Source organism: Lissotriton helveticus, chromosome 7 (genome assembly GCF_964261635.1).
Source record: "Lissotriton helveticus chromosome 7, aLisHel1.1, whole genome shotgun sequence".
In the NCBI taxonomy this organism is placed as follows: domain Eukaryota; kingdom Metazoa; phylum Chordata; class Amphibia; order Caudata; family Salamandridae; genus Lissotriton; species Lissotriton helveticus.
In genome coordinates this window covers 1,717,534,932-1,717,561,250 of record NC_136068.1, presented here as the reverse complement: position 1 = coordinate 1,717,561,250, position 26,319 = coordinate 1,717,534,932, and the positions used below count along the sequence as shown (strand labels likewise).

Below are 26,319 nucleotides of genomic sequence, written 5' to 3'. Positions count from 1 at the left end.
CCTTGAGATCCCCCTAGCTGGGCACCTTGGTCAGGATAAAAACATAGAATCTATCACTTCTACTGGCCAGGGATGTCCCTCAGGTGAAGGACTTTTGTCAGTCATGTGTCTCCTGCCAAGCCAATTGTAAGGCATGAGGCCTCCTTAATTCCACTTCCAGTGGTTGGGGTACCCTTTGAAAAGGTAGTGTAGGAAGCTGGCTCTGTATATACTACACCAAGTTGAGGTATAGTGTGCACAGAGTCCATTCGAACCCCAAAGGTAGGCAGAGGTAAAAGTAGATTCCACCCAACTCTCTATTTGTGATAGTGTGGGTGAGCAGTAAGGCGATATCAGAGGGTAGTGTTAAGCATTTATTGTACAAACTCCATCAGCAAATTATGTCTCACACTCAAAGACTAACTCAGACCAATTTTGTTGGTATAAAAGGAATATGCTACTTACCAGGATGCATCTGTTCTTGGCATGTAGAGCTGCAGAGTCGTATACTGTGCATTAGATCGCCACCTGGTGTTGGGCTCGGATGATTGCAGGAGGTTGTCTTCTTGGAAGAAGTCTTTGTAGTCACGAGATAGGTGACTCCTCCCTTGGACAATACTGCGCATGGTCATCGACTCCATCCTCAGATTGTTTTTCGCCATGATGGGAAATGATGGAGTTAGTAGAAGTAAAGATAAAGAAAGGATGTCCATGCGTGTGCATCTAATTAAGATGATAACTGGAACGGATACAAGCCCGGGGGAGGCGGGAGGGTGTATACGACTCTGCAGCTCTACATGCCAAGAACAGATGCATACTGGTAAGTAGCATATTTCGTTCGAGGCATTTGAGCTGCAGATCGTATACTGTGCATCAATTGTGCAGCAGTGTCTCCCCTAGCGGTGGTCGCCTGTATCCGTTGCAGTATTCTGAAACAGTGTTCTAAGGACAGCCTGGCCTACTGCAGCTTGCTGCTTGGCTTGCATATCAACACAATAGTGTTTGGTGAAGGTGTGTATTGTAGACCAGGTGGCTGCCTTGCATATGTCCTCTAGTGGTATATTTCCTAAGAAAGCCATAGAGGCTCCTAGTTTGCGAGTAGAGTGTGCTCTAGGAGGAACTGTTCGTGTACGTTTAGCCTTTTGATAGCATATTTGTATACACTTTACAATCCACCTGGGGATTCCCCCTTAGAGATAGGGTTGCCTTTGTGTGGAGGAGAGAAAGATACAAATAATTGTTTTGTCTTTCTGAAGGTTTTGGTTCTATCTGTGTAGTATAATAGGGCTCTTCCAACATCTAAGGTGTGTAAAGCCCTTTCTGCAACAGAGTCCGGGTTTTGAAATAACACTGGTAGCTCTACTGATTGGTTTAGGTGAAAAGGAGTAATAACCTTTGGAAGGAATTTTGGATTAGGCCAAAGAACCACTTTGTTAGTGTGTATCTGTTAAAAATGGTTCTTGTATTGTGAATGCTTGTATTTCGCTAACTCTTCTGAGAGAGGTGATGGCCACAAGGAAAGTAGTTTTCCATGTTAGGAACTGTAATTCACACTTATGTAAAGGCTCGAAAGGGGGTCCCATAAGTCTAGTGAGGACCACATTTAGGTTCCATACTGGAGCAGGTGGTAACCTAGGTGGGATTATACGTTTTAATCCTTCCATAAAAGCTTTGATAGCAGGTACTCTGAATAGAGATAGATGTTGTCTATTCTGTAAATAGGCTGCTATTGCTGCCAGATGCAGTCGTATGGAAGAATAAGCTAAATTGGACCTTTGTAGGTGTAGAAGATAGCAAATGATATTTTGGATGAAAACATCCAGTGGATCAATGTGATTATTGTTGCAATATATTGCAAATCTTTTCCACTTAGCGGCATAACACGCTCTGGTAGTGGGTCTTCTAGCCTCTTTAATTATATTCATGCAGTCTGGTGGTAAGTTTAAGTAACCAAACTCTAAGACTTCAGGAGCCAGATTGCCAAATTCAGTTGGCTTGGTTCTGGGTGTCTTATTTCTCCATGTTTCTGTGTTAACAGGGAGGGAGTAAGCTTTAATTTTTGATGTGGAACTAGTGAGAGATCCAGCAGTGTGGTAAACCACGGCTGGCGTGCACATGTAGGCGCTACTAGTATCAGTTTGAGAGACTATTGTCTGAGTTTGTGCACTACTAGTGGAATGAGTGGGAGAGGCGGAAAAGCGTACGCAAATCTGCCTGACCAGTTCATCCATATTGCATTCCCCTCCGACCTTGGGTGCGGAAACCTGGCGGCGAAGGTTGGGCATTTTGTGTTCTCGTGGGTGGCAAACAGATCTATCTGTGGATGCCCCCACATTTGAAAGAATGGCTGAAGAACTTGTGGATGTATCTCCCATTCGTGAATCTGTTGTGACTGTCGACTCAACAGATCTGATATCTGATTGTGAATTCCTGGAAGGTGCTCTACTGTCAGATGTATGTTTTGAGGAATGGCCCATCTCCAAATGTTTTGTGCAAGCTGGGACAGTTGCAGAGGGTGCCCCCCCCCCCTGTTTTTGTATATAGTACATGGCTGTCATATTGTCAGTCCGGATTAAGACAGCTTTGTTTGTACTTGTACTTGAAATGTTCCTTCATCTAAATTATTAACAACTGAAAACAAAATCCTGAGAAGGATTGTTGCTCTCCCACAGAGTACGCCATTACTCCCGCTCAGATTGGACTTGGACATTCGACCTATAACGGAGGAGTTGGGACTAAAGCCCTTGACATTTTGGCGGCGTCTATGGAGCAGTCCAGACCTCTCAATCTATAGAGCTGAGTTCCAAGAATTTCTAGAGCTACCCAATGCCAAAACAATGCCATGGTTGATCTACATCAGGAGAACGCTGGAGGCAATTGGACTTTATGAACTATGGACAGACCCACTAAACATTTCCCCAAAGATCTCAAAAAAGGCACTGGTGAGAGCTTATTACGATCACATGCTCCTCAGAGCCTTGGACGGTGCACATGCACGGGAGGGGTCACTGTCCAACAAGTTCACACAAGCAAAATACTCCTACCATCTTGAAAGCGTCCTAGATGCCATATCTCCACAACTAACCAGGAAACTATTTCTTCAATGGAGATATGGAACCCTTCCCTTAGCATCATTCACAGCATCCTGGTCTTCTCATTCCTCTTCAGAAACCTGCCCGGCCTGTGGACATTCAAAGGAGAATGACGTTCATGTTGTCTTCTTTTGCAGGGGGTACGCAAGGAGTAGGACATTTTGGCTAGTCCCCTTACTCAGGAACCTGGGATTCAGAACTTTCCTACCCGCCTATAGAGTCCTAAAGACAGACTTATCCCCCACTCTAGTATTTGCTTTATCTAAATTTTTAACCTCTATGTGGTATGCCCGATGTCGCTGTCTAAAAATGATGTGCTAGGAAACCTGAAGTCTCGAGACAGTCCCAAAATGATGTCATATCTTTAAACTCCAGTTTTTAGCTCGATCACTAATGTTGTTTAATACGCTTTTTAAATTTTGTATAGAATTGAATGTACATCTTTTATGATCTTGTGATCGAAATAAAGATTAAGTAAGACTTGAAATGTTTTGAGTGCTAGGAAAATTGCTAGCAGCTCTAGATGGTTGATAGGGAACAGTTTTTGTTGGTTGTTCCATTGGCCTTGTGTGGTATACTGTAGGAGATGGGCTCCCCATCCTTTGAGGGATGCGTCTGTTGTGAGCACTATCTGTGTAACAGGGTCTAGGAACGGCCGTCCTTTTGTTAAATTTTTGGCGTTCCATCATTGCAGAGAGCGATATGAACGGCTGTCCACCAACACCACGTCTGTGAGCTGACCTTAAGCCTGATTCCATTGTTGTGCTAGACATTCTTCTAACGGTCTCATTTGCAGTCTTGCATGTGGCACTATAAAAATGCAAGACGCCATCATTCCTATTAGTCTCATGAACACTTTGGCTTGGAGAGACTGCTGGTGTTGAAAAATGGAGACTAAGGTCTGAATACTCTGTATCCTGGCTGGACTGGGATACGCTAGAGCTCTAGATGTGTTTATGGTAGCTCCTAGAAACTGATGAACGTGCGAAGGCTCTAGGTGCGACTTGGTGTAGTTTATTGTAAACTTGTGCAGTGTTTCAATTGTTTGCTTTGTGTGATGGACACATTGACTGTATGATTTTGCTTTTATGAGCCAATCGTCTAAATAAGGGAAGACATGTATCTGTTGTCTTCTGAGATGTGCCGCTACTACTGCTAAGCACTTTGTGAACACTCGTGGTGCTGTTGTGACCCCGAATGGAAGGACTTTGAATTGATAGTGCTGTCCTTGTATGACAAACCTTAGGTACTTCCTGTGAGCAGGATGTATAGGAATGTGAAAGTAGGCGTCCTTTAGGTCTAGTGTTGAAAGAAAATCACCCTGTTGTAGTAGTGAGAGTACTTGCTGCAGAGGGATCATGTGGAAATGATCTGACTGTATGTAATGGTTGAGGGGCCTGAGGTCGAGAATTGGCCTTAGTGTCCCGTCCTTTTTGGGAATTAGGAAGTACAAGGAGTAAACTCCTGTTCCTTGTTCCTCTAAAGGAACTACTTGTATAGCATCCTTTTGTAGAAGTGCTAGAACATCTTGTTGAAGCAGAGTAATATGGTCTGTGGACATTGGATGCTGCCTGGGTGGTATGTTTGGGGGGGTTGCTGTGAGTTCTGGGCAGTAGCCATGTTGGATAATTTTTCATACCAACCTGTCTGTTGTGATGGAATTCCAGACAGTTAGGAACTGCGATGATCTGCCCCCCACAGGCGTGGAATGCTGTGGGGGAGGCAGAGGGAAGTCACTGTTTGGGAGTGGAAGAGGAGCGGTTGTTATTACCTCTAACTCTTCCCTTATTAATATTTCCCTGTATCCTCCTCTGAAGTAGCTTTTGTTAGAAGAGGTCTGTGTATTTGATTTAAAAGACGACGTTGTATCTGCGCCGGTTTGATTAGAGTCTCCTCTATAGAAGGAGCGGCGAAAAGAACTTCTAGTCTGTGTGGATTGTAATGCACCCATAGACTTACCTGTGTCTGTGTCTTTTTTCATCTTTTCTAGTGTGTTGTCTACTTCCGGACCGAACAATTGGTTTTGATTGAAGGGCTGGTTCAAGATGGTAGTCTGTACCTCAGTTTTAAAACCGGAAATGCGTAGCCACGCATGTCGCCGGAGGATAAAACTGGTATTGACTGCTCTGGATGCTGTGTCAGCTACATCTAGTGCACACTTAATTGAGGTATTGGATATTAACTTGCCTTCCTGTATGAGCTCTGTTGCCTGATCTTTGCACTGATCTGGAAGGTGCTCCATTAGCTTTTCTAGTTAGTCGTAGTGCGCCCTATCATAGCGTGAGAGCAGTGCTTGTGTATTTGCTATTCGCCACATGTTTGTTGCTTGCGCAGCAATTCGTTTCCCTGATGCATCAATAAGGAATATGCTACTTACCAGTATGCATCTGTTCTTGGCATGTAGGACTGGTGACATTCATATCTGTGCATAGATCGCCACCTAGTGTTGGGTCCGGATGATTGCACATTGTTGTCCTGGAAGAGTCTTCGAAGTATCACGAGATAGGTGGCTCCTCCCTTGGACTACAGTGCGCATGGGCATCCTCTCCATCCTCAGATTGTTTTTTGCCATTGTGGCAGAGATGGAGTATAGTACAGTAAGAGATGTCCATGCAAAGAGTGAATGCTACAGCTGCGACAGGCACCGGGGAGGCGGGTGGGCGATATGAATATCAGCAGCCCTACATGCCAAGAACAGATGCCTACTGGTAAGTAGCATATTCCGTTCGAGGCATGTGGGCTGCTGAATTCATATCTGTGCATAGAATGTATAGCAGTATCTCCCCTAGCGGTGGTTGCCCGTGCCAGCTGCAGCAGTCTGAAAAAGAGTTTTGAGAACAGCCTGACTTACAGCAGCTTGCTGTTTGGAATGTACATCTACACAATAGTGTTTGGTAAATGTATGTATGGTTGACCATGTGGTTGCTCTACAAATTTAGTGTAAAGGAATATTTCCTAGGAAAGCCATGGATGCCCCTAGTTTGCGTGTAGAATGCGCCCTAGGGAGAACTGTTAAGGTGCGTTTTGCTTTTAAATAACATATCTGAATGCACTTAACGATCCATCTGGCTATACCTGATTTTGAAATAGGGTTACCTTTGTGTTGCGGTGAGAAAGCAACAAACAACTGTTTTGTCTTTCGAAATGCCTTAGTTCTATCTATATAGTATAGCAGAGCTCTCTTGACATCTAGAGTATGCAAGGCCCTTTCAGCTACTGTCTGTGGATTTTGAAAGAACACTGGCAGCTCTATTGTTTGATTTATATGAAAATGGGATACCACTTTTGGCATGAATTTAGGGTTTGTTATGAGAACTACTCTATTTGCATGTACTTGAATGAATGGCTCTTGAATAGTTAGGGCTTGCACCTCACTAACTCTCCTGAGTGAAGTAATGGCAATAAGGAAAGCCACCTTCCAAGTAAGAAACTGTATTTCGCATGAGTGTAGTGGCTCAAAAGGTGGTCCCATAAGTCTGGTTAAAACGATGTTTAGATTCCAGACTGGTGAAGGTGGGTGTGTTGGAGGAATTACTCGTTTAAGTCCTTCCATAAATGCATTAATTGCTGGCACTCTAAACAGTGAAAGGTGTTGCCTGTTTTGGAGATAAGCTGCTAGCGCAGCTAAATGTATCCTGATGGAGGAGTAGGCTAAATTGCAGCGTTAACAAAAAAAAAAAAAAAAAAAAAAAAAAAAAGAACGGGAACTCGCACAGCTGTAGGTAGATCAGGTAGTGTCTTTTACACAGTGTGTGTGCAGCAAGAGGAAACACTGTCTGCTCCGGCAGTGTGGAAACCAAGGTACTAATACAGAGCTCCCTCCATAGAGAGAGCACCTCTGTGCACAACCAAAAGACCGAAGGTCTGATTCCCTATAAACTCAGTATAAAAATGTGATTCCATGTAGAGTGTTAATCAGCTGTTACATTTTATTCATGTATAGCAGATGAGGGTCCAAATGTTTATCCACAAAATTAAGTTCATCCCAAAAGCAGATGAGTTCCAATCGTCATATAATTACACATCGCATTATGCATCCCAATGCATTTCGGGTCAAGCCCTTCTTCAGGGGAATGCTATAGTGTAAATGATAGAGTGGCTCTGCAACGAGTCGCCAAGACGGTTAGTATTGCAGCGTTGTAGGTGCAAAAGATAGCAAATGATGTTCTGTGTAGAAGCATCTAATGGGTTTATATTGTTGTTATTGCAGTAAATGATGAAACGTTTCCACTTTGCTGCATAGCATGCCCTGGTCGTGGGTTTTCTTGCCTCTTTGATAATATTCATGCAGTCTGGAGGCAAGTTCAGGTATCCAAACTCTAGGATTTCAGGAGCCAGATCGCCAGGTTCATCTGTTGCGGATCTGGGTGTTGGATTTCGCCATGGCTCGGAGTTAAAAGACTGGGTGTGAGTCGCAGTCTTTGATGAGGCACCGACAGTTCTAGGAACGTTGTGTACCATGGTTGCCTTGCCCATGTGGGAGCAACTAGGATTAGCGTCGGCGAATGTTGGCGCATTATGCGTGCCACTAGCGGTATTAATGGAGCTGGGGGAAAAGCGTACGCAAATCTGCCTGACCAGTTCATCCATATCGCATTGCCCTGCGACGGCGGATGTGGGAACCTGGCGGCAAAGTACTGGCATTTTTCGTTTTCGCTTGTGGCAAACAGATCTATTTCCGGGTGTCCCCACTTCTGGAAGAATGGTTGGAGCACTTTGGGGTGAATTTCCATTCGTGCATCTGTTGACTGTACCTGCTGAGCAGGTCGGCTATTTGATTTTCCTTGCCTGGGAGGTGTTCCGCCATGAGGAACATGTTCCTTTGAATGGCCCATTTCCACACACTTTGAGCTAGATGTGATAGTTGTGGGGAATGTGTTCCTCCCTGTTTTTGAATATAATACATGGCTGTCATGTTGTCCGTGCGGATAAACACAGTCTTGCTGCATAAGTGTTTTTTTTAACGCTTTTAGTGCTAGAAAGACCGCCATCAACTCTAGTAGATTGATGTGCATCTTCTTTTGTTGTATTGTCCATAGACCCTGGACTGTGTAATGCAGGACATGGGCTCCCCAGCCTAGCAAGGATGCGTACGCCGTCATCACTATTTGTGGGACGGGCTCCTGAACAGTCGACCTTTGCAAAGGTTTTGTGGATTCCACCAATGCAGAGAGTTGTATGCCCGACTGGTCACCAACACTAGGTCTTTTAATTGTCCCTGAGCCTGGTTCCACTGCTGTGCTAGGCACTCCTGTAGCGGACGCATGTGTAGTCTGGCATGAGGGACTATGAATATGCATGAGGCCATCATGCCTATTAGTTGCATAAACACTCGAGCTGGCAATGAGTGCTGTGGTTTGAACCTTTGGATTAACATTTGCATTCCGTTGATCCGTGCTGCGTTTGGATATGCCTTTGCTGCTAGTGTATCTACTGTCGCTCTCAGGTACTGTTGGACGTGGGAGGGTTGCAGGTGTGACTTTGGGTAGTTCAGCGAGAAACCTAGACTGTGCAGGAGATGAATGGTCTTTGACGTGTGGCTGGCGCGTTGCTGGGCCGATGGCGCTTGTATTAGCCAATCGTCCAGATATGGGTACACATGAATGGGTTGTCTCCGGAGATGCGCTGCCACTGTCGCTAGGCATTTGGTGAACACTCGTGGTGCTGTTGTTACACCGAATGGTAGGACTTTGAACTGGTAGTGTTGTCCTTGAATAGTAAACCTGAGATACTTTCTGTGAGCAGAGTGTATTGGTATATGAAAGTATGCGTCTTTGAGGTCTAGAGTTGCTAGGAAGTCTCCCTGGTGCAGCAGTGGTAAGACTTGTTGCAGAGTGAGCATGTGGAAATGCTCAGATAAAATGTATTGGTTGAGGTCCAATATTGGTCTGAGAGAACCGTCCTTTTTGGGAATGAGGAAGTATAGCGAGTATACTCCTGTTCCTTGATGTTTTAATGGGACTGGTTCTATGGCCCCCTTTTGCAGCATACTGATGACCTCTTGCTGCAATAATGTTATATGTTCCTTTGACATTGGACGGTGTACGGGTGATATGTTGGGTGTTGTAGATGTGAGTTCTAGGCAATAGCCATGTTCGATAATTTGCCTGATCCATTTGTCTGTAGTGAGGTTTAGCCAGACTGGCAGGAACTGGTGTAGTCTTCCCCCGACCGTTGTTATATGGTCTGGGGGTAGTGCCAAGAAGTCACTGTTTGGTGTTAGTGGAGGATCTATTGGCATTGCCTCCACGACCTCTGCCCTTGTTATTATTTCCTCTGTATCCACCCCTGTTTGTGTTTTTATTGTATGTGGATTGCGTATTACTTTTGTATGTGGAGGACTGCTGCGATGTGTTACCTCGTGCTCCGCCTCTATAGTTGGAGCGACGAAAGGAGCCTCTGTGTTGTTGGGACTGAAGAGCTCCCATTGACTTTGCAGTCTCTGTGTCCTTTTTCATTTTGTCCAGAATTGAGTCAACTGCTGGACCAAACAAAAAATCTGGATTTATTGGCTGTTGAAGAATTGTGGCCTGGACTTCACTTTTAAATCCAGATATGCGAAGCCATGCGTGTCTCCTAAGCAGTACGCTTGTGTTGATAGATCTGGCAGCTGTATCTGCCGCATCTAGAGCACACTTAATGGAGGCATTGATGATGAGCTTTCCCTCCTGTAGAAGTTCATCTGCTTGCTCTTTGAAAGGCTCAGGTAAGTGTTGGAGAAGTCCTTCTAAACGGTCATAGTGCGCTCTGTCATATCTAGCCAGCAAGGCTTGAGTATTGGCTATTCTCCATGAGTTCGCTGCTTGAGCAGCTACTCTCTTGCCTGATGCTACTAAAATCTTGGACTCCTTATCAGGAGGAGGAGGAGCCTCTCCAGTAGTTTGGGAATTAGCACGCTTTCGTGCGTTGGAGACTACCAATGAGTCTAAAGGTAGTTGTCCCCTGATGTAAGTAGGGTCAACTGGTGCAGCCCTATACTTCTCAATTCTAGGGTTGATGACACGTGCCCTAGCAGTGTCTTTGAATATGTCATTTGCGTGTTTTAGGACCCCTTTTAGCATTGGAAGTGTTTTGATACTTTTTTCTGATGTTGCAAGCGTATCAAACAGAAAATCTTCCTCTATAGCATCTGAATGCATTTCTACATTGTGGTAGAGAGCTGCTCTACCTATTAATGAGTTGAAAGCCACTGTGTCTTCTGTAGGTGATGGCTTAGCTGGGTATACATTTGTGTCTGTAATGGGTTGAGCCCTATCAGTGTCTGGGTCATCCCCCCATGGCTGTAAGTTGGGGTCTACATATGGGTTTTGTGGATATCCAAACTGCACATCTGCGTCATGATCTACATCTGGGTTGTAGTCAGAGCGTGTAGGTGAGTATGGTGCATATGGAGTAGTAGACATAGCTGGAGAGATAAGTATGAAAAGAATAGGATAGGTTGCACAGTCTCTTTTCTTTTTGAGTGGAATTTTAGAAAAGTCTTCAGTAGGCACTGGTCTTTTCTTCCTTGTGTAAACAGTCACTTTCCCAGTATTTGGGTCAATATACAGTTTGGACTGATCTTCTGTCGAGGGGTCTGGATGGATGATCTCCTCTTCCACAGTCTTTTGCCTTGGCGCCTTTGTTTTAGGTTTAACCTTTTTTGGTTCGATGCCTTTAATCGGGTCGACCGGTTTCGGTGCCTGGATCTGCTTTTGAGGCTTTAGTGTCTGTCCGACAGGTTTTGTCGGTTCGACGTTTCTAACAGGTTGCACCACTTTTTTCGGACAGATTGGTTTTGTCGATCCGATAACCTTTTTTTGGGTATTGTGACTTATTCGGCTGTAGAGGTGTCTTCGGAGCCTGCGGCTTTGGCTCGATGCCCTTCTTCGGATCGATGGGCTTCGGCTCGACCGCTCTCGGTTGGTCTCCTTTCGGTTTCGCTTCGACAACCGCCTTGGGCGTAGCCCTTTTGCCTTCGTCGACAGCCTTTTGTGCCTTTTCGGCAGTCAAACTTGATTTGTTCGATTAGACGGCCCTTGGCTTCGAAGGTTTATATGGAACGCTGGCCTTCGGCTCGGCGCCCTTTGTGTTTATCACCTTCGGTTCAACGACGTTCGGTCCGAAGACTGTCGTGTCGATGATTTCCGGTTTCGATTGAACCGGCCATGGATTACGTGTCTCAGAAGGCTCTTTTTGTATATTCTTGCGGGGCTATAGAACCTGTATTTAGATCTTGGCTAAGGCCTGTTGGCGATGCCACGACCTGAGTCTCTCATATTGGTGTAGTGTCTGTGTGGGGCGGTGCACTCACGGTTCGCCCCCTGTTGTCATCAGAGTCGACTTCGACAGCTCCGATTACTTGGTCGTATTCTTCGACATCGACGATTTGTTCTTCTTCATCGATATAATATTCGGAGTCGTGCTCGGAGTATTGATCTCCCTCTTGAGAGTCTTCAGCGTCAACTAGTTCTTCCTCATCGTCAAAGATATTCTCGGGCTCCGGTGCCGACCTCTGCATTTCTTGCCTTGCCGCCCGCCGAATCCGGATCGTCTTTTTGGACCGGAACTGGGCACAAGCTAGGCAATTATCTTCATTATGATCTGGTGATAAACATTTGTTGCACACAGGATGCCTATCTGTATGCGGGAACTTTGAGTTGCACTGCGGGCAATATTTGAATGGACTCCGTTCCATCGACCGTCGGTCCACGTGGCGTCGAGAAGGCCTAACGGCCCGATTCGACGACCGGAGTGCAAGTAAATTGTGAAGAAAGTTTATCGGTACCGATCGAAAACAATACCGACGAATCCGAAGGCCTTTTGGCCTTTTTGAAAAGTTTATTTCGATTCCGAACTTGGAGTGCTGGAAAGTGCATCCGAACCCAATAGCGGAAAAAAACAATCTGAGGATGGAGAGGATGCCCATGCGCACTGTAGTCCAAGGGAGGAGCCACATATCTCGTGATACTTCGAAGACTCTTCGAGGACAACAATGTGCAATCATCCGGACCCGACACTAGGCAGCGATCTATGCACGGATATGAATTCAGCAGCCCACATGCCTCGAACCTTTAGATTCTTTGTCAGGCGGGGGCGTGTCACTAGAAGTCTGGGAATTGGCTCTTTTTCGTGCATTAGACACTACTAAAGAGTCTCGTGGCAGATGTCCCTTAATATAGACTGGATCAGATGGTGCTGGTCTGTATTTATTTTCAATTCTTGGATTTAGTACCCTACAGCGTACCAAGTCTTTAAATATTTCTGGAGCATGTTTAATGACTCCTTTCATCAAAGGTAATATTTGTGTAGACCTTTGTGACTGCTCAAATGTATCCAGTAAAAAGTCCTCATAAATAGCATCAGAGTGCATTGAAACCCCGTGGTAAAGGGCTGCCCTATTTAATAAATGATTAAACCCAATACTATCCTCTGGAGGGGAAGGTTTTGTTGGGTAGGACTGAGGCTCAGTAATGTCGGGCACATTGTGTAATGGGAAGCCATACATGTCATCGTCCTTAGGATATTCAGGATTGACATCCTCATCTAAGGGGTCTTCTTGTGGTAGGTCATCTCCCCCACCTATATCATACTCCTCATCAGTGTGGTGTGATGATGCAGGAGATTGAGCAGGAGAAACTGTAGGTTCAATGTAAGGAGGGATAGGAGAGGAAGAAGGTAAAGGAGAGGAAGGGTGCATTGGAGAAGTTGCACAGTCCTTCTTTTTGGCAGGAACCACAGGTAGAAGTGGTGTTTCTGCTGGTTTCTTCTTATAAGGAATAGCCTCTACATGTCCAGTCTTTGGGTTGATATGGACTTTCTTCTGTTTAGGATCTGGCCTAAACAGTTCTTCCTCCTCTGCAACCTTCTTTGGCGCCGATTTTTTCGGTGCCGATAGGGGTTGTTTCGTGTGCTTTGCTTTAGGAGGCGTTATTGAGTCCTGTGGCAAAGTCTTCGGTGTCGAAGGTGGTTTCGGCTTGGTAGGAGTTTTTGGTACCGACGCTGGAGATTTGGGAGTGGAGACAGGTCTCGTTGGCCCATCTTTATTTTTGGAACCGGAAAGCTTCGGAGTCGGAGCTTTCTTCGGATCCGGTACAGTCTTAGGCTTCGGCACCGATGCGTCTTTTGGTTTGGGTGCCGAAGGATCCTTCTCTTTGGGCACCGAAGGGCGTTTTGGCTTCGATGTCGAGGAATCTTTCGGTACCGAAGGATGTGTGTGCCTCGATGCCAATGGAAGAGGTGGAATTGGCACGTGTGGTCTTGTCGGTGCCGAGGCACCGGAAGGCATAGTTGTTTTCCTGGGAGCCGAGCCCGAAGGCGGGGCGTCGGAGGGGGTATTTCGGTCCCGACTGGGCCCCATGGGCGGAGTGCTGACCGTTGCCTTTGGTTTGTGTAGTGTCTGTTGTGCAGGGGCAGAGTTACTCACGGGTTGTCGAGATGGAATCGAATCGTCTGAGTCCTCTGCCCCCGATATGATCTGGAGATCAGGCGAGTCTTCTTCGGCGACGAGTGGAGCCTCATCCTCGGAGATATCGTCGAGTGGACCCTCGTCCTCGGAGAAGTCTTCTTCGACGATCTCCTCCTCAAAGATGGCCTCCATTGCTGGTGCTGATCTCCTCATCTCGTGTTGACGCGCCCTCCGAGCCCGAATGGTCTTCTTTGATCGGAAGGACGCACAAGCTGTGCAGGTCGACTCGTCGTGTTCCAGCGATAGACAGAGGTTGCAGACCTCGTGATGGTCACTATGAGGGAACTTTGCTCGACATACCGGGCATCTCTTGAATAGAGTTCTGTCCATGAAGCGTAGGCCGTACGGCGTCGATAGGCCCAACGGCCCAAGTTGACGCACTGGAATGTAGTTGATGTCGAAAGTTGTTTATTCGATGTCGATGAAGTTATAAAGTTGTTTGCGATTCGAAGTTGCAGAAAAGTCTTTTTCTAGCCGGAGCAGAAAACTTTCATCCGAACCCTGTGGTGGAAAAAAACAATCTGAGGATGGAGTCGATGACCATGCACAGTATTGTCCAAGGGAGGAGTCACCTATCTCGTGACTACAAAGACTTCTTTCAAGAAGACAACAACCTGCAATCATCCGAGCCGAACACCAGGTGGCGATCGAATGCACAGTATACGATCTGCAGCTCATATGCCTCGAACATATAAGTTTCTTTTATTTCTGGAACCAAGCCTGGCACAGGTAAATGAAATAAATGCTTTGCAAAATACTATGCAGTGTTTACAAGTGAATGCAAGTTCAAATGCAGTTGTTTGAAATACAGGTAAGTCAAGGTATTGAAATTACTGTACAGAGAACATTTTTGTTACTTCTTCTATTACTTTTTAGGTTACTTTTTCTACTCTGTGTGGTATGCCTAGATATCACACTGGGACATTTCCTAGAGAAAAGGTATGTAAAATCAGTTTTGCACAATTGTAATTTTTCAGGTTTCTATACAAATCCACTCCACACTTAGAATATTTTTCAGACAAAACACTTATTAGGTTCCTATGGAGAGAAATTAAGTTAACAGCATCTTTATTCGCCCTAAGAAACCACCATGACTGCTGCCTAATCAACTTGTCTCACAATCTGGAGGCATTGATTGTTTATGCACTTGACTAGCCCCCCCCCCGTTTTTCTGATCCTTTTCTGATCATTTCCCGTTGTGTTTCTCCCCCCCCCTCCCCTCTTCCCCACCTTTGTTGACCTATTGCGCGTCCCTAATTTAGAAGGAGCTAGCCTAAACTATTAATCCGCTCGTTCGGATCATAAAGTCAGCTCAACAATGCTTTATTGCTTGACTGAAGGCTGACAGCGCTACTTGAACTCTGTAACCAAGGCAACACCATGGCCAAAGCACCATGACGACGGTCTCTTTCCCCATTGGCTGAGTAACAGACATGTGACTCTGGCCACACCCACACCAGGAAGTCGAAAGACGGAGTATATTTTCCAGCAATCGCCATTGTTGCCGGTCACCACCGGGGCTCCGCAATGAGATCCAAGTAGGTTACTATACCGCAAGGAAGAAGCCACAAGTAAGTTTTGGGGCAACAGGGGCCTCCCGAACAGATCCGCGTAAACACGCATACGCGGCGGCTTTCATTCCCGCATTTCTATTATTTCACCCACCAGGTTACGTGAGCATTTCGCTCTTGGAACCCGGACGCCCATGGAGCTGGCAATCATCGAGCTCTGAGTAAGCGTTCGCTTTGGTTGCATTTTCCATGACCGACCACTCTATTACCATTCCCGATACGTCCTCCAGAGTAGCATGTTTGTGGTGATATAGTGTCATTTAGGAGAGGACTTGGTGTTCAGGATGTTTTTGATCGCGCATTTTGTCGATGATTTACTTCCTTTGTCACCAAAGACGTGAGCCATGGCTCTTGTTTGAGAGGAGACAGGTCAACTTTAAACCTGTGGTTGGATGACATTTTACATTGGCACTACACGCCTGGATGTCACACATCCACCGTTCGTTTTCCCTCTCAGCAGGCTCCTGAGATTTAGACAGTGCAATCCGGGTGCTACCACTATGAGCATGACTTTGAAAGCTCTATATGTTATATGTACAATTGTTTGTCTTAATGTCCTTGTGATCCCAACCCCCTTTTTTCCTTTACAGGTTTTTTTCTTCCCAAACACGGGAGAAGATTACTCCACGATTTTAAAATTGGTCCACAAGTTTGTGGTTCCAGATAACTCACTGATCAAAGGCAGGGCACGCCTCAGCGTGTATGCACCACCCAGGTCTTTTTTAGTCCTGACGAAAACCGATAATTGCAAGATGGTTGAAACATGTAGACCTGTATTTTAAACACCTAACACACGTCTCAATTTTAATACACTACACTTCTCGAAACACCAAAGCCTTCCTAATTAGGCATAGGTGTTGCACTTGCTTTTATGAGGAGGTCAACCACTCAGGAATAAATCCATGAGTGAGTAGTGTTGACCCCCCCCCCCTTTTTAATAACCACTCACTGTATTTTTAGCACTGCACATACAAAATTAATATCCCGTTCCACTGTAGTCAGGTGTCGAAGCACACCCCGTTGGCACTCGGCTTTTGGGGTGGGACCCCGATGATGAAGCATGTCACCAACTAGGTTGGTGAGTGAGGGGTCTTCTTAAAGGGCTACTCGCATCCTTTAAATGGTTGGGCTCATCATTTCCTACTGCAGAAGATTTGTTTTGCAGAAAAACCCAAGGGGGCACTCCTCCATTCTGTTGTTTAAACTATTGGTGGCACAACTGCTTCCAGTTGTGAACAAATTAGTACACTTAGGTCAGTCAGGATGTATGCCAAGGCGTAACACAGCTTTTAATCTATGCCGCCTCAATAGGGTGTTAGGACGGAAGGGTACAATAAAAGGAATCAGCATTACTATCCTTTGATGGTCGTATGGCCTTCGACACCGTCGAGAGGCCATACATATTTGCAGTCCTTGAACACTTGGGACTCGGTAAAAACTTAAATCGTATGGATCTGCTTGCTGTATGCGGAGCCACCAGCGCAGGTGGTGGCAAATGGACACATCACAAACATTTTCTTCTAGTCGAGGAAAAAGGCAGGGTTGTCCTCTGTCACCAATAATATTCACATTGATGCTTGAGCCTTTTGCGATCTGGATGGGGTGGTGGTAGGGGAGGGGGGGGAGGGGGGAGGGGGGGGCTCATTTGTCCATGGAATACGATGGACAGACGGATGGGAAGACAAAATCTCCTTATATGCAGACAACATACTTCTATATGTAGCGTTGCCTCAGCCTTCCAGATCTGCACCAACTTTGGAAAATACTCTGGATATACCATAAATTGGTTTAAATCAGTAGTTTTATCTCCTGTATGGTCTGGCCCCAACATAGCCACCAAACTGCGCAGAGATGATAGTGACGGAGGGATTCCGATATTTAGGGGTATTTACCACGGCCGATCCCGAACTCTTCTACGTGCACAATCTCCTGGGCCCGATAACTCGTCTTCAAAGGGATTTGCAACATTGGAGATCGTTGCTGCTGTCTCTACTGGGCAGTGCTGCCCTGTTCAAAATTATGGAATGGCTTTGCCATACTTTCTCTACGCCCTGCAAAATACATCATTCATTGTCCCGAGACCTACTTCAAAACAATAGAGAGGAAGTTAGGACCCTACTTTGGGACGGACGGCCCTGCGCATTGCAGCTCATAAACTTGACAGAGAATGGTATGACGGAGGGATAGATCTGCCTAGCATTCGAGCATATTACTGGGAAGCACAGCTGTCAGCTATAAATCAATGGGTACATCGCGCGCACAATGAGCCATTCTGTTGCATGGACAGATGGGGGATGGGCCCGAGGGAGATCAAGAAAAGCCCAATATAAAAACCTAAAATACCAATATCTCACTGTCCCAACGTCCCAAATAGTCATCCTGTGGCATTGAGTCACAAAGAAACAGGAATGAAGTAATAAGGTGACGCAAGCCATTGCCCCTATGGGAGGCAGAAAGATTGGGGAGACTAGGGCTATGCCCAGGTTTTGACAAATTGGACATCATTGGTATATCAAGAGTGGGTGATCTGAAAGGGTAAAGGGAAAAATAGTCCCATTCTCCGATTTGCAGAAAGAATATGAAATGTCGGCTGCCGAGACATTTAGAGATCTATAAACCTGACACACTTTAATAGCAATTATTCCAGCTGAAGAAGACCTACTGGAGGCCTCTCCTCTGGAAGATAGACTCCTGACAGAATACATGGACCGTAGAGCCATCTACATGACATATTGAAAAATGATAAATAACCTACCTGACCCCCTTCTACATCTTCGTGAACTTTGGCAGGCAGGTATAGGGAACCTGGAAGATGAAGAATGGTGGGATGCACTCTCCTCACGTGAAGTAGCCATGTAATCACGACTGAGATTGGTACAACTTAAAACACTACATAGATCATATTGTTCCTGTGACATTTTGGTCAATATGGGAAGGAGAGAAGATGTAATGTGTAGAAGGCTATAAGGGCGGGAGGGTACGTTTTACCATAAGCTTTGGGAATGTCCTGCTGTCAAAGTATATTGGGAAGTGATAATCTCACAAATGCAAGATGTAGGTGGCAGGGACCTCAATCGGTTGCCTAAACTGTGTATTCTTAATGTAGAGGAGGCAACTGGCATGGAACAACTCTGGATCACCCTGGGATTGATCACTGTATAACTAAATATAGCCTGGGAGTGGCGGAGACACTAACATTAGAGGAATGGGAACGAGACATGAACTAGTGCATGATAGCAGAAAGAGTGGTCTACGAAAGCAGGGGGTGCCCCCAGAAGTGGGACCAGATATGGAGCAAATGAAATACCCATAGGTTGGATATTTGTATCTTGCCCTCTATCCAAGGGAAGAAATCCAGCTGGGAAGGGAATATTACGGACGAAAATGACAAAGGAACGTAATAGGTCACTGATGATTTGGAATGACTGGGAAAAGCTATTTGAAATTGTTTGGTTGTCTAAGGTTGTGGCTATCCTTAAAATCTGCTGTATGACTACCTAAATTTAATAACTAAAGAGTAAAAAACAAAAGAAAAGGAGGAGAATGCATTCAAGATGGTGGACAACAGGGAGTGAAATTTGAATAGAGGTGCACCATTCCCAAAGAAGAATAACATGGAAAGTGAGGCCTTGAAACAGGGGAATTGTGTCACCAATTGGAAGAGTGGGGAAGTTGATGAGGGTTTGAGGAGGAGTTCATGGTCAAGGGTGGTACCGTCATACCTTGAAGAATACACAAGTGTATTGTTTTTTACTTGGTAAAATGTATTGATGGGTTGTCTTAACGAAAAAGGACATTTTAGGAATTGGTAAGTAAAACCAAGTCTGGGAAGACCATGCATTTTTTTTATATTTCATGTTTAGCCTTGACTGTGTATATTTTATGGTTAGTCTAGATACATTTGTGTGTGTATATATAGCATAAGTTATTCTGTGGTATCCTAGTGCGTGGAATGATGTGCACAGGGTATTCTAACCAGCTCCTGGTATTATGAGAATGTTAGAGGAGATACTAGGAAAGTCAGTTGGAGCCGTAATGGGTGCTGGATGAGGTGATATTTCCTAGTTGTGAATAAAGTTCTTCTGAATACAACGACCAGCCCACACATTGTCCTTTTCTACACAGAAGTGTTCATAAATGCCAAGTGTGACTTAATAAACTCATTTACAACTATGCTGTTCAATTACCAGATCGGCTGCTATGCACAAATTGCCTGAAAGACTAGATCACGGAAGTTGCCCACATGACATTCTTGCATAAGCATGGGTGGCAACTGTAATTATGGATGAGGAGCCAGGCACATCCTAAATGCAAAGGAATAAGGCATACTACTTCCATCCAGAGTGTGGGAACACATTTTTAATTCCACATATTGAAAGACAACTGTGTACATTTGTTATGTTGTGCCAAAGTTGCAGTGGGGAAGAGAGGTGATGTTGAGTGGCATTTTACAATGCACATGCACTGTGAGAGGATGTTCCCGAGAAGAAGAAACCTAAAGTCAGAAAATGTAACTTGCCAAAAGCTGAATTTTAGACACAACAATCTTTTTCTTTTTTTACAAAGCCAACCAAGAAAACTAATGCAGCGTCTTTCAAAGTTACTCATCGCTTGATCAATAACAAAGCACTATTTTCAGGTGGAGCTATTATGAAGGAAGCAATGATTCAAAGATTTCAAACACAGCCACAGAATTATGACTGCCATTTCTCATCTGCAGAATAGAGTTACTATAGGCCAACATGATAGAACAGCTAAAGGGGGCTTTAAAGGCATGCAAATACATTTCTATTCAGTATGATGAATCCGTTGATGTAAAGTGATATTGCCCAGTTGGCAATGCTTGTTAGAATGGATTTTGTATATTTCACAGATAAAGAAAATGTTACTTACCTAGTAAGCATCTGTTCGAGAAGTAGTGCTGAAGATTTACATGCTTAGCATAATCCCGCCATCCTGTGTTAGGCTTGGATGTGTGAAAGTCTTTCAAGTCACGAGGTATAGTGACTTCTCTTTTTACTTGTCAACTCCATTGTTAGATTGTTTTCCCCAAGGGGGGTAAATAATGTCATGTATAAGAAGCTGCAACCAAAATAGGTTTCCGGGAATGAGAGTGGGCACATGTGAATCTATAGAACTGCATGAACACCATACCACGAACAGATGCTTACTGGGTAACATTTTAAGTTCAAGCATGTGTGGCTGTAGATACACTGTTTAGCATAGACTGTTAAGCAGCTGTCCTCCATAAATGGTTACTAACCTGTGGGGGCTGCAGTTGCTTCAAATAATGTACATAGAATCACTCTGCACACATTAGCTTGTTGACGAGCCATGACACTTACACAGTAATGTTTAGAAAATGTATGCAGTGTAGACCTTGTAGCTCTTTACATATGTCAGCCATAGGTATGTTTCCTATGAAGGCCACTGAAACTCCATTTTTAAGAGTAGTGTAGGTCTTGATGGGATAGGAAGAAGTATTTTGGCTTTAGCATAACAGGTTTGGATGCATTTGACAATCCAACATGAAATGTCGGATTTAGAAATCGTCCTTCCCGTGTGTGCTTTTGAAAAGGTAACAAAAAGAGTTTTAGTGTTTTCCTAAATGATTTGGTTTGATCAATATAGTACATAAGGGCACTTTTTACATCTAAAGTGTGAAGAGCCCTTTCCGTAACGAGTCACATTGGGGGAAAAAATACTGGCAATTCTATAGATTGATTTAGGTGGAATTGAGATACCACCTTTGGAAGAAATGTAGGATTGGTCCGCAGTACCACCCTATCTTCATTTAGTTGCAAGAAGGGTACTTCTAAAGTTAGTGTCTGATGCACACTGACACCTCTGAGTGAAGTGATAGAAATTAAAAATGTTACCTTCCAGGATAAAAACTGGAGGGGATCGAATGGAGGACCCATTAGCCTTGTTAACACAATATTAAGATTCCAAGTGGGAGGTAGTGGTATCCTAGGAGGATTACTGTTCTGAGACACTCTAGCAAGACTTTAATAACAGGAATCCTGAATAGAGAAGGGTGTTGTCTGTTTTGGAGATATGTGGCTACTCCCGCTAGGTGTAGCCTTATAAACGTAAAAGCTAGACAAGAGGTATGTAAATGAAATAAATAAACAATGTCTTGATCTTTAGCACCTGGAGGATCAATGTATTTGGAATGACAATAGTGAACACATTTTTCCACTTTGCAGTATAACAGGCCCAAATAGTGGGTCTTCTTGCTTCTTTAAGAATGTCCATACAAGGTTGTGGTAGATGTAAGTAACCAAACTCTAGGGCTTCAGGAGCCAGATCGCAAGACTGAGGGGCCTGAGATCTGACACCTTCATGGTTCTGTGAGAAGGTCCTGAAAATTGGTCAGCAGTTGGTGGGGAGGGACTCCTTATAGTTCTAGGAGTGTGGTGAACCATGGTTGTCGTACCCATGTGGGTGCCACCAGCAAGCAGCGGAAGAGGTGGAAACGCATAAATAAATATCCCAGACCAACTCATTCATAGTGTGTTGCCCTTGGACTGTGGGGACCTGGAGGTGAAGTTTGGGCATTTGGCATTTTCAGCTGTGGCGAAAAGATCTATGTCTGGATGACCCAAACGCTGGAAGAATGGGAGGAGGGGGCTTGTGGGTTGAGCTCCCATTTGCAGACTTGTTGGCTCTCCTGCTGAGGAGATTTGCAAAGTTGTTGTCTACTCCCAGCAGGTACTTCGCTAACAGGTGATTGTTGTATCGGAGAGCCCACCTCCATATATTCTGGGCTTGATGCTAGAGTTGTGAGGACCGGGTACGCCTACTCCCCCTCCCCCCCTCCCCAATTCAACTGCCCCCCCCCCCCCCTGTTTTTTGCAGCCAATACATGGCAGCTTTGTAGTCTGTTTTGATCAGAACTGCCTTGCCATGAGGTGGGGAAGGATGGCTTTAAACGCTAGATGAACAGCTAGCAACTCCAGGTGATTGATACAAGGCTGGGTATGGCCGAATGTCCAGTATCCCTGAATAGTTGGATCTTGTGAATGCGCCCTCCAACCCATGAGGGAGGCATCCATTGTTATTGTCCTCTTCATAAATGAATCCAAGAACGGCCGTCCTTTTAGGAGATTGTTGCTATTCCACAACTGCAGAGCAGAAAGTGGCAAGCTTGACAGCTAACCAACACTAGTTCTTTCAATTAACCATCCGCTCGAAACTACTGATGCGCTAAGCAGTCTTGCAACAGATGCATACTGAGCCTATGAGGAACTATGGCTATGAATGAAGCCATAGGAGACACATAACTGTCCTCACTGTTATCTGCTGACGAGGCTGAATTTTGAATGAGCACCTTGGAAGGATTAAATTCGGGAGGCACTGGGGTAAGCTATCCCTTGTTGTAAACTGAGGATAGATCCTAGGTAAGGCTGTATTTGAAGGGTTGGAAGTGGGATTTGACTGCATTGATGGTGAAACCCAGTTGGAGAAGTAGGTTTATGGGGCCTGTGTGTGTTGCACACTTTTGACGAGTTGAGCCATTGCTAAGTCAATCGTCTAAGAAAGGGAAAACATGTATATTTTGCCTGTGTAGGTGAGCAGCTACTACTGCAAAACATTTGGGCACTTTGAATTGTAAGTGTTTGCCGTTTTAATACGTATCTGAGGTATTAATGTGGCCCTGGGTGAATTGGTATGTGGAAGTTAATGATGGGAATGACGGGGATTAAGTATGTGATGACTCTTGTTGTTAATATTATGAATTCAATTAGTGTAGAGGGCAAAAAGTACCGAAGCTTCACGTTATTTCTTGAAGAAATTTCAACCGAGCATGGTGACCTTTTATCGCACACTCTGATATGATGGCTTAGGAGGGGAAAGACAGTAATTAGATTCTTTTCACTATTACTAGAAATCAAAGCCATCATGGAGTCTAGAAACCAAGATACCACCCACTTATCAAGCACAGAGTGGTTGCTTGATTAGGCATTTTTAATGTAACAGAAAAATGAAATGTCATCAGCTGCAAATTACAAGAAAAAAAAGCAAGACAATAACCAACATGATTAGTTCTGTAAAACATTCAAATCACAATGTAAGCTTTTCATACAACATGTCAAGAAAAGGAAGATGCAGTGCGTAGCCTCTGTGCTTCAAATCATCTCAGAAAACAAAGCAAGGCTGAGCTCCTACGATTGAGAAATACAGTATCCACCTGATCAGCCTTAAGTAAGCTCAAATAAGATTTTGGTGAAATTTAGCAACTGGAGCCCTATATAACGGTAACTTCAAACTCTTTCATGGAAGTGGATGTTAGTGACTTTCCTGAAAAATTAATGTGCTGGTTACCCTACACATGAAGATGGTCACTCTTCAAAATAACACCGAATTGAAGGCAAGGTTATCTGACATTAATTTACGGAGTCCTGTGGATGCTAGAAAGTACAAGGAAATCCGCACAGCTGCGATGACAGTTTTTGTCAGTTTGTCTCCACTTATCTTTGTGAACGAGCCTTCTCTGCTATGAACTTTGTAAAATCCAAATTTAGAACACTTCTAACTGGCTAACATCTGCAAAGTAAAGTCCACATTTGTAAAGCGCACAATCACCCGTAAGGGTCTCTAGGCGCTGGGGGCCGTCGGGAAGATTAAGCGAGCTATTGCCCAGAGTCACATGGTGCTGGGCTAACCTGCCGCCGGAGCCGGGGATCGAACCGTGGTCCCCAGATTCCAGCGTCAGACTCTCAAAATTGCCCTCTCAGTCTACAGCCTAGATTACAGCCGATTGGTGGACACCAGGCAGTGTCAAGTTTCTCACTGATATGGTGGAGATGGTTGTTTTATGCATTTTTCAAAGTTTTATTGGTTGAACAAGAACAAAGCAGTATTTACTTTACTGACACCAAAAAAAAAACAGTAGCTGGAGAGAAGAATCTTCAGAATCTTTCAAATGTCGGTTTGTATTAGTTGAACAAGAACTAAGTAATGCTACGGACACCAAGACAAAAGTAAAGGGAGCAAGGAGAATATAACTGCCAACATGATTGGGGCCAAAAAAACTATGAAGTCAAAACACAACCTTTTTATACAATGTAGAGAAGACGGCAGATGCAGCACTGCATAACACAAAGCCGAATTTGAGTTGAGCTGGACATTGACAAACACATTGTTCTTGTCACAGACGCAATAGAAGATTAATATCCGTTTGAATGTATATACATGAGAATCAGCAAAGGTTTGGACTGGCCTGACCGGGCCACTGGGACTACTATAATGATTTCTTCACAATTGCCCTCTCAGACTGTCAGATTACACATTAGTAGACACCATGCAGTACCATATTAAAGCTGATTTTCGAATACTTTTTTTTAAATTGAGTTGCATTATAATTAATATTTCAGTAACAATTGTTAATTGAAAGGTCTTAAAACACAATGTCATTTTTAGGTCTCGCCTGAGCCAGCGCATGCGATAGTCTGGTGAGACTTTTAGTAAGGGCTTCAGAAAATGCTACCACTGTGGCCTAGAGCTTGTGGGTACGCGGGCGCGTGCTTACGGGCAGAGGCGCCATATGGCTTTCCTCTCTCGTCATGGGTCAGCAGCCTTCAAGATACGGGAGCTTTCTTTCACATTCCTGAAGCCGATAGCTTCCTTGTTTTTTATGTGCTCAAGAAGCTTTCTGTGAGACAGAAAATATTGCAATAGATAATTGTGATCGTAATTTTTTTTTATCAGCCTTATTAGTTAACCCATGCATGCCGATGAATTCAGTAGTCACGTTTCATGCATGCTGAAAGCATCGTATAGTCCGCAGTCCTACATTTATTTACTTCACAGCGTTTCTTGCACACATTGTGCACTGATTGGAGGAATGTTTTTTTTATACGTGGTGACATCCTTGATAACCTTCTTACTTTGCATTTGGGGTTGACTCGAGGACGTTAAGGAATAAAGTATTCTTGAGATCTCTTTTTTACTATACAATCATACCTACTAATAAAAACTTCGATAAAGAGGAACAGCATAGCTTTTAAATGTAGTCCCTGCTCTGGTAATTAGATGCATTTATTTTATGATTTGCTCTTTTTACATATCGTGTGATACAAAGATTATCTTATTGATAAGGGTTGTTGAGACAGAGTGAACTTACTGGAGGGCTGCATAGCAAGAGAGTTGACCAGAACTTTCTGCAGGTTTAAAAGTTTATCCTTTTCAAAATCATATGCACTCTTAATGGGCACTTTAGATGGTTGTGCCCTTCCTGACTAAACCTTGGTACAAGTTAGAATAAAATCTTACTTAGATGTACTAAAATAACTTTGAACAACTTCTAGTGTTCTAGTGCAACCTCTGAATTCAGTTTGTAGATTGCAGTTAACATAAGGTGTATTCAATAAAAAATTTTTTTTTTTAAAACAGACAATACCCCAAGTAAACCACATTAGGACCTGATAAAGGTGATACAGCTGATTAACAGTGCACCTGACACTAACCTGTATCCCACTCAAGCAAGCTTTGGTCCTCCCAGTTTGTGCCAGCAGCTGTTCGGATACACCGTTTCAACTTCTCCTGTTTGTTCTTCTTTTTGTCCTCAGATACTGGCTCAACTACCAGCTGAAAGAACATGAGAAACAAAACACCATGACTGAAATATTCCTTACAACTGTCGAGCACAATTCTGCTAGGAGCATGCTGCTTTGCATTAATTTATGCTGTGCTATATAGAAGGTGCATACTTTAAAAAATATATATTTTATTTATTGTTTGCCAAATTACATACTACAGCGTGCACAAGCGCCCACACTGCAAAAGCACATGATAAAACATAGAATACATTTATTCTCCCTCCCACCCTTATTTTAACCATAAACAGTCATCAGAACATGCAGAGCAGTGTAACGTGTTTCCTTCACAATTGTAGTTGATTTACACTTCCAGGTGTTACAGAACAATATTAACACATTTATGCTAGTTACTCATAAGCAGTTATGACATATCCAGGTGCTCCATAGATACGCAGTCAGTGGTTACCAAAAGTCCTTAGCTCTGGATGACACCGACAGCTCCTCCGCATATACATCCATTTGTTCTTTACAATACACTAAGTCCCTGATCCATTTTACCAAAGAAGGGACAGTTCTCGCACCCCAATGCATTGAGACAGCATGTTTTGCAAACAAAGTAGAAATAGCAAATATGCGTCAGTTACATGGCTTTATCTTCTTTATCAGCAACAGCAAACAGAGCTCCG

The 26,319-nt window shown here is 44.2% G+C and overlaps 1 protein-coding gene across 1 annotated transcript in view; it reads right to left on the bottom strand.

Annotated features, from left to right (window-relative positions):
• The window catches only part of RBM42 (RNA binding motif protein 42), a 180,994-nt gene that overhangs the window by 18,820 nt on the left and 135,855 nt on the right, over window positions 1-26,319 (bottom strand). The window contains exon 8 of the mRNA XM_078655417.1: window positions 25,562-25,682. Within this exon, the coding sequence (XP_078511543.1) occupies window positions 25,562-25,682 (121 nt within the window). The remainder of the gene's footprint in view (window positions 1-25,561; window positions 25,683-26,319) is intronic.